The sequence below is a fragment of the Solanum lycopersicum genome, chromosome 3 (assembly GCF_036512215.1).
Source record: "Solanum lycopersicum chromosome 3, SLM_r2.1".
NCBI classification, from domain to species: domain Eukaryota; kingdom Viridiplantae; phylum Streptophyta; class Magnoliopsida; order Solanales; family Solanaceae; genus Solanum; species Solanum lycopersicum.
Genome location: NC_090802.1, coordinates 59347639 through 59357313, shown reverse-complemented (window position 1 = coordinate 59357313; position 9675 = coordinate 59347639). Strand labels below are relative to the sequence as shown.

The 9675-nt window shown below is 30.7% G+C and overlaps 1 protein-coding gene and 1 pseudogene across 1 annotated transcript; both read left to right on the top strand.

The window, feature by feature from the left end:
* The first annotated feature begins 2981 nt into the window (after positions 1–2981).
* On the top strand, positions 2982–8575 carry LOC101259231 (cytochrome P450 71A4-like). The gene is made up of 2 exons (XM_004236498.5): positions 2982–4013; positions 4241–8575. The coding sequence occupies exons 1-2, from the start codon at positions 3108–3110 to the stop codon at positions 4850–4852; spliced, it is 1518 nt and encodes a 505-aa protein (XP_004236546.1). The 5' UTR covers positions 2982–3107; the 3' UTR covers positions 4853–8575.
* Positions 5504–8575, top strand: LOC101259527 (cytochrome P450 71A4-like; annotated as a pseudogene).
* Positions 8576–9675: the final 1100 nt, after the last annotated feature.

Sequence of the window (9675 nt, the reverse complement as noted above, 5' to 3'; positions counted from 1 at the left end):
CATTTAGAGCTGATATACTCCTTGTTATAAAAGTGACTCATATATACCCCTACTTGTAAACAAATGGCTCACATATACTCTTTTCCTCTAACGGAAATGAAAAAAATAATAATTTTAATCTAAATTTTTATTATTTTTTTCTAAAAAATATAATCCCATCTAAGTAAATTTAATTCTCGTCAAACACATTTTTTGACTTTTTTTTTTGTTTCAATGACTAATTTATATTATTATTTTGATAATCAAATTTATTTATATTTCACTAATATTCTTGTAAAATTAATTGTAGATAACCAAATTATTTCTTCGAATACAAAATTAAATTACAATACACAAAAAAAATAATTGTTTAAATTTTTTCTTTAAACTAAGGAATGAAAGAAAAAAACAAAATAAGAATAAGAAACTCAAATAATTATAATAAAAGAAGTCAAAAAATAATTTTTGTATGAAAAAAAATTAAATATACCTTGAACTTTGATAGAAGAATCATATATACCCCAAAATAATTTTTTAAAAAAAATTAGAAGTAACAAATATAAATTTAAAACTATTTTTTTAACTTCCGTTAAATGAAGGGTATATGTGAGCCATTTTGTAACGGCAGGGGTACATGTGAGCCGTTTGTATAACGGTAAGGGCATATATGAGCCACTTTTATGACGAGGGTATATCAGCTCTAAATGACAAAGTTGAGGGGTATATCAGACTCTTTTCTCAAGGTAAAACACAAACTAATTGATCGTGAACTATATGTTGGATACAACAATATATGAATACAAAAGTGAGATGAAAATATAGATTTATAAATACAAAGTGAGAATAAATATAACATTGCGAATATAAAAGAAATACTCTCTTCATTTGACATACAAAGTGACTTTGAAAAAGGTAAAGTAGGCAAATAAAATACAAAACTTTTTGGTATACAATTAGGTTGAATACAAAACAAAAAAAAAATACAAACTTATTCACATATATTGACATACAAAATAAATACCCAATAAAATACAAAATTGTTAGCATACAGTTAGGATGAATACAAATTAAGAAGGAAATACAAATATGTTGCTATACTAATTGTAATAGAAATGCAATGTAAAAACAAAGAATGTAAAACTTCTTGATATATAGATAGAACGAATACACAAATAAACTGTTGATTCAGACATTGTAGACATACTTATGTTTTTCTCGAATCTAAAACCCTAAAAGCAAATATAAATGTATTAAACTTCAAACTAAATAAACATATGAATGAAATTGTAAATTTAAAAAATTAAAATAATCTGAAATATTAAAATAAAATCAGAAATAATCGAAAAAATTATGCAATCGTGTAAAAGTCTGAGATCAGGGGTGGAGGTACATGGGGCCGAGACCCCCTTCGTCGAAAAAATTATGTTGTATATATAGGATAAATTTTTTGATTTACAGGTATATATTAAGTGATGAACCCCCTGAACACAAGCAAAGAGTTTGGCTCAGAGGTTAGGGGGTTCAGGATTTCACAAGGCCAGTGCTTACTTTGCGAGTTCGAACCTGGGTATTTGTATAACATCAAGTAAAACTTGTAAAAAAATCTAAGTTTTCATAATTTAAATTTAAAATACACTCTCTCATACTCATTTTAAGTCAAACATTTCATTTATCTGATTAAAGAATTATATAATTATAAGTAAGGTAAAAAATAAATAGGTGTAATTATTAAAAAAATTGTAAATAATTATAGATTTTTCGCGATATTATTCCGTCTTGATTATTATTTTTTCAATGCGAATTTTATTGTCTTGATTGAATTTGGAAATATGTATATGTATATATATATATATATATATATATATATATATATATATATATATATATATATATATATATATATATATATATATATATATATATGCACACGCGCGCGCGCTCAATAATGATGAAGACAAAACCATAATTAAATTTTTGTTAAAAGTACATTCTCTCGTACTCATTTTAATATTATGTCAAACACATACTTCTTTGATTTTTATTGTTTGTGTTGAGGTAGAGTTGAATTTTATTTAGTTGCTTAAATCAAATTTGGCCCGTTTAAATTTGACTTGCCCGCCCTGCTTTTATTTGACCCGGCCCGCTTATTTGTGTATATTATTAGTGTGTTTACTTATTTTTGAACCCCCTCGATAAAAATCTTGCTCCGCCACTGTCTGAGATACATAAATATTAAATGAATATGTAAACAAACTTGATAAAAAAAATTGAAGAAAAATCTGTAATATGTACAATGCAAAATATATCAACCATAAATGGTGATATTGAAATATGTAATATATAGAATACGAAATATACACAATAATCAATTATTTAAAACAACAACTCAAAATAAATTTAAATAAATAATGAAAATTACCTTTTCAATCGAGAAAAATGTTAGAATTAACAAAGAGATTTCATTTAACAATAGAGAATTTTTTTTGAATTAAAATAACAATTTTGATGAACAATTTGTGAGCACCTCGAAGGAAGAGAATCTAGAAACGTGAAAAAAGGTAGAAACGTGAAAGGTGGGAGTAGAAACATGAAGGATGGGGTAGAAACGTGAAAGGTGAAGAAGGAAGGTAAATGATTATTGGTAACTGATTAATTTAAAATTTGGTCAAATATAAGATTGTTTTCATAAATAAAATTAATTTTAAATACTAAAATCTAAATACATATTATTTTCTAAAATATTGTCATGTGACATTTCAAATAAATATTTTAGAGTGTTGTTATTTTAATTAAATATATTAAATATTATGACTTAATTCCTAATTATTCATTATGGGAGATTTTCTTTTCCTTTTATTCTTGTAATAATCCTTTAGTTTGTTGGCTGTAAACAAATAGAAAGAGGACAGCTTTAGGAGTCAGTTACAGCTAGATTCTTTTTTGCTTATATAAATATGTATTACTGTACATATGGTTCTCATTCAAGTTTTATACAGAGAAAAGGAAAATTCCCAAAAGTTTGTTCTCTTATTTTATCAGAACAAAGAACAAAAAAGTTGTTGTGTATGAAGCTTTTCTGAATATATATATATCAATTGCCATTTTCTCCTTAGTACTACATAAAAAAAATGGAGTTCCCTTGGTATTCTGTTGTTGTTCCGCTGTTTGTTTTCCTTTTCTTTCTTCATAACTGCTTATTTGCGATTTTTAATAATAACAAAAGATTGCCACCATCTCCAAGAAAGCTCCCAATCATAGGAAATTTGCATCAACTTGGGTTGCATCCTCACCGTTCTCTCCATAAACTATCGGAAAAATATGGTCCAGTCATGCTACTTCACTTGGGCAGTAAGCCAGTTGTTGTTGCTTCCTCTGTCGATGCTGCTCGCGATATCTTGAAAACTCATGATCTCGTATGGTCAACCAGACCAAAATCTAGCATCGGTGATGGACTCTTTTATGGATCCAAAGGTGTGGCCTCTAGTAATTATAGTGAATACTGGAGACAAGTTAGAAGTGTCATGGTACTTCAGCTTCTCAGCAACAAAAGAGTCCAATCTTTCCGTGATATCAGAGAAGAAGAAGTATCAAACATGATTGATGAAATCAGGAAAAGGTGTACTAGTTCTTCGAATTCAGTGATAGATATGAGAGATGTTTTAAGTTGTATGACTAGTAACATAATCAGTAGAGTGACCATAGGAAGGACATACAATGAAGGGGAAACTGGAATAGCTGTTAAGGGTCTCATAGAAGAACTTCTTGCACTTTTCGGTACTTTTAACATTGGTGATTATATTCCATGGCTTATATGGCTCAATAAAATCAATGGTCTAGACAACAGAGAGAAGAAAGTAGCTAAAGATTTGGATGCATTTCTAGACAGCGTGATTGAAGAACGTTTGGTTAGAAACAACAAAGAAAAATATAGAACGGGTGAAGCTAAAGATTTCGTGGATGTTTTGCTGGAAATTCAGAATGGAAAGGAAACTGGCTTTCCTCTTCAAAGGGATTCATTGAAAGCTATTCTCTTGGTAATTTAGCATCTCTCTTATTCCCTCCTTGGCATGTCTTGTTTCGATTGTTGTTTTTAGCACTTGGATATAATTCGTACTAATATATTGATTCATAATTCAAATATTAAAACTTGGGAGTTAAAATTTTATAGTGGGAAACTTAAGTAACCGTACACTTTTGCAATCTAGTTTACCAACATGGCTAAAGTATGTACTTAATTATGTGTGTTTCTGTCAATGCAAAGGACTCATTTATTGGTGGCGTGGATTCAATGTATACAACTTTAGAGTGGATAATGATAGAGCTTTTGAGAAATCCAAGAGCCATGGAGAAATTACAGAATGAAGTGCGAGGATTAGTCCAAGGGAAAGCAGAGATAACAGAGGATGACTTAGGAAATATGCAGTATCTGAAAGCAGTGATCAAAGAGACTCTCAGGCTTAATCCACCGTTTCCAATACCAATTCCACGAGAATCAATGGAAGACGTAAAATTACTAAACTATGACATACCTGCTAAAACTCAAGTTCTTATTAATGTTTGGGCAATCGGAAGAGACCCATTATTATGGGATGAACCAGAGGAGTACCAGCCTGAGAGATTCTTGAATAGTGATATTGATTTCAGAGGACTAAACTTTGAGTTGATTCCGTTCGGAGCTGGCAGGAGGGGTTGCCCAGGAATTCCTTTTTCTATTGTGATAATTGAGCTAGCATTAGCACGGCTTGTGCACAAATTCAACTTTACATTACCACAAGGAATGAAAAAAGAGGATTTGGATATGAGTGAATGCACAGGCATCTCCATTCGCAGGAAATTACCTTTACTAGCAGTGGCAACTCCGTGCAGTATTTAGTTTTTTTTCCTCCTTCCATTTCTTATGATGCCATAAAATATATTAAGTATTAACTACTAACAATTTGAAACCCATTGGAAAGGGCATCGCAAGAGAATTCAATGTATGTATGAAATGTACTAGTTGCCTCATTTTTTCTTAGGTGTTTTGTATATCTTTTTTATGTTCTCGAATGCAAGATTTCTTATTTTAACATGTTCCACAGATAAAATTGATAAGCCAAAAACTTTCGAGCTATTCTACACTACAATTTCCATTGCTTCCCTCTAAAAAGAAAGAGTTGAATGGCAAAAAAATCCTATCATTAACGTTCCTAGTGACATTGCTATATATTTTCAATGACCTTTTGGAAGTAACTGAACATTTAGAAGTATGAAAAAGGAGAGGACAAAAAATATGTATTGAAGTTAACTGCATCTTATGCAAATGAATTTGTGGTTAAAGATCGATGGTTATCTTTGTGTGAGCTTAAAAAAATTATTGTTAAGAATTGGAGTACTAGTCAACCATGAAAACCAATCGACTCCTTTAGTTTGTGTGGTGAGATCTTATACACAAATTGAAAATCAGGAGATATTTTCATAATAGCTACTTATTTCCATTTATACACTCAATTCTACATTTCCTAGTTGATATAAAAACAAAGTAACTATGTATGCTCTTCTACTTCTTCTCTTTGTCTTCACTTTCTTCCTTCATCACTGCTTCTTTTCTACTTCAAATAATTAAAAAAAAGCTACCACCATCTCCAACAAAGCTTCCAATCATAGGCAATCTCCATCAACTTGGATCGCTTCCTCAGTTCTCTCCATCAGGTATCCAAAAAATATGGTCCAGTCATGCTACTTCACTTTGGCAGTAAGCCAGTTCTTATTGCTTCCTCTGTCGATGCTGCTCGTGATATCATGAAAACTCACGATCTCGTTTGGTCAAATAGACCTAAATTTAGCATCACTGATAAACTCTTTTATGGCTCTAAAGACGTGGCCTTTAGTCCGTATGGTGAATACTGGAGACAAATTAGAAGCGTTACGGTGCTTCACCTTCTCAGCAGCAAAAGAGTCCAATCTTATCGTGATATCAGAGAAGAAGAGACATTGAATATGATTGTAAAAATAAGACAAGTGTGTGATTCTAATTCTTCTAGCTCAGTGATAGATTTAAGAGATTGTTTATGTTCTCTCACCAATAACATGGTCAGCAGAGTTGCCTTAGTGTTGGAATTTATGCAGTTTTGATGATTGACAAAGAAAGAAGAAACATGTCCGTCAATATGGTCCAAAGGTACACTGTCACGAGCTGTTGAATTCGAGAAAGCTTCTAAAATGAATAGAGACAAGAGTGCAGAAATAAAGGAATAAAATAACGTTAATTTCGTGAGAAACCCCAAGTTAAAGAGAAAGAATCAATGAGTTTGATTTGAAAAAAAGAGTATAAAGAGGCAAGTAATTTCAATTGAAAAAGGAGTATCACTTAAAGTAGAACTCTTAAAGTTATTGTTGAATTGAAGTGTTGGAGTTCGACTACAATACAACAAAATCAATATGTAATTTAATTAAAAAGTCCAAAGAAGGTAGGAGTTTGAATTGAAGTAGAAAATTCTAATAACAGAGAGTTCAAGTCAATAATGAGTTTGAAGTGAATAATAACTCTATGATAAATTGTGCTTAAATAGAAGTGAAATCGTTAGAATACTTGTGCACTTACAAAGCAAAAGAGCAATTGAGATATTCACTTTGCAAGTGCTACCAGCGAACTGAAGGAACACATCGAAGAACCTGATCCTTTTACAGAGTTTATGTGTTAGGAGTTTTTTCTTTGTGAATGAGTTTTGATGTAATTTTATTTTAGTGAGTTATAAATTGAATTTGGAGTGTTGTTTTCAGGTTGTAATAACTTGAAGAGTTGGGAACACTTACCTTGGGAGGTTTGTGTTGAAGGTTAGGAATTAGAGTTAGTTCCTAGGATTACAAGAGTTGTAGTCCAAATCCATAACTTGAAGTTAATGTAGGTTGCAAAGTTTGTAATTTATCTCCTGAGGAGGCTTGTAGTTGATTTAGTGAAGTTAGAGTTAAATCCTGTAAGGGTACAGGTCGTGGTTTTTACACCTTTTGAGTCGGGTCTTTTCACGTAAAAATATTGTGTTTTGACTTATTGTCTTTACAGCTTTATTTAAATACGTTAGACAACCTGTTTCACACTTAGGTGAAAAGTTAAAATCAATAAATTATTAGGTCGTGTAGAATATCAATTAGGAAGGAAATAAAATGAAGAAGGACAAGGAGGGATGAATGCTAAGATCATTCTAAATGAATTTGGTGAACTTTTGGGCACTTTTAGCATTGGGGATTACATTCCATGGCTTGAATGGATCAAATAAATCAATGTTTTGGACAACAAAGTGGAGAAAGTAGCTAAGAGTTGGATACATTTTTGGAGAGTGTGATTGAAGAACACGTTAGTAGGAAAAACAGAGGAGAAAACAGTACAGGTGAAGCAAAAGACTTTGTAGACGTTTTGTTGGAAATTTAGAATGGAAAGGGAACTGGATTTCTTCTTCAAAGGGATTCATTGAAAGTTATCATCTCTCATACTCCTATTTATTCCCTCCTTGGCGTGTTTTGTTTTAATTTTTCTTTCAAAGTATTTTTACTACTCTCTTCGTTCGGTATTGTTTGTCATGATTTCTACTTTTAGAGTTAAACTATAAAAATTTTGACTACATTTTAAGATATTCATCATATTAATATGCAAAAAAAGTTGCAATTTATTGTACTTTTCATATAATTTTAAAATATTTAATTTTTTTGTTTAAAATATGAATTACTTTGATCTAATTTAACTTTGAAAATTAGTCAAATTAACTTTCGAAAACGCAACATAACAAACAATACCGGACGGAGAGAGTACTACATAGTTTCATTGTTAAAAATTTGGTGACATAGAATATTATTGATTATGCTTCCACCTAGTCATTTACGCGTAATCCAGCACAACAATTTTAGTTTGTTTCTTTTTTAATGCGTAGGATATATTTTACGGTGGTACGGATACAACATATACATCTTTAGAGTGGATAATGATAAAGCTTTTGAGGCATCCAAAAGCCATGGAAAAATTACATAATGAAATGAGAGGATTAGCCCAAGGGAAGCAGAGGTAACAGAGGATGACTTAGTATACATGCAGTATTTGAAAGCAGTGATCAAAGAAACTTTCAGGCTTCATCCACCGGGTCCACTACTAGTTCCTCGAGAATCAACACAAGACATCAAATTACTTGGCATCACATACCTGCAAAAACTCAAATTATTATTGATGCTTGGACAATCGGAAGAGATCTTTTATCATGGGAAAATCCAGAGAGATTCTTAGATAGTAATATTGATTTGAAAAAATTAAACTTTGAGTTGATTCCGTTTTGAAGCAGGGAGAAGAGGCTGCCCAGGAATTGCTTTTGCTGTTGTGGTAATCGAACTAGCATTAGCAAGGCTCGTGCACAAGTTCAATTTCTCATTACCAAAACCAGAGGAGTTGGATACTAATTATTAGGACTTTTTTTTCTCTTCATTTATACTTTCCTCTCGGCAGGAGTTGCCACATGCTTTTCTTTTATCTCGATTTATATTATAGAATATAAATTTCTTATTTTAATATGTTTAGCTTATAACATAGTTGATTTCTGAGATAACTATCCAGTTAATTGAAATTATTGAAAGAAAATTACTTCTCTTTAGTTTGTCCTAATAGAATATTCATTGCCCTAACTTGAAATAACTTAATTCGACATCAAGATCGATAGAGAATAGATAACTCTAGATAAGTGGGTGTGAAAATAGTCAAGTATTGTGAGCGACTTTGTAGGTAAAATGGCAAAAATAAAATTATTTTTCTATAACAAATTAAAGAAAATTGACTTTATTTTCTAATAATTCTATTAATTTAGTGGCTGAAAAATCAAACCGTGTAACATAAATATGCCACAGACTTCAAGCTATAGAACATGTAGAACCAAAAAAATATATGTTACTTTTCTGATACGCTAACCTTAATAACCCATCTTGCCGTTTGATATTTAACTATCACATGTCAATATAGATATGTAACCCACCTCACTTTAACAACCAAGAATTGGTAAGGTGGTAGTGAGGTTTGGAGGAGGAGTTAAAAAACATTCTCAAACTTTCATTTATTAGTTGACATTAATCTTAGTTAAACTAAAGTTATTCTTATTTCTAACGTTAAAAAACACAATGCATTCCTTCAAACTAATGATTTCCCTCAAATTCCTAATTTCAACTTGAATTACCTAATTTCTTTTTTGACTCACCTAATCATTTAACACGTTCTTTCTTTCATCAATGAGCATTTCCATCACTACACCAAGAACAATTTTCAATACACATAAGATTCAAAATGTCTATTAAAAGGGACAAACTAGTTATTCAATTAGGTGGAAGTACTTCAAGTTTTAAAAATTAGGTAGAGATTTCAAATGATATAAATTAGATTAAATGATATTTTTCTTAATAGTTCCAAACTTTTAACTTATACTTTTTAATTCAATAACTGTCATAGTTGTCCAACAACTTCTTTAGCTGGCCAACAACTTCAGTAGTTGTCGAAATAATTTTAGTAGTTATCCACACTATTCCAATAGTTGTATACTCAATTCCAATAGTTGTCCAGACAACTACGAAAAATGTTCTTAGTTTACTCCTTCTATTAATATTAAAAATAAAAAAAATAAAATACAATAAAGGAAACCCACTTGTCCTATTGTTTTAATTGAAATTTATTCTATGATTAATGAAAGAGATAAT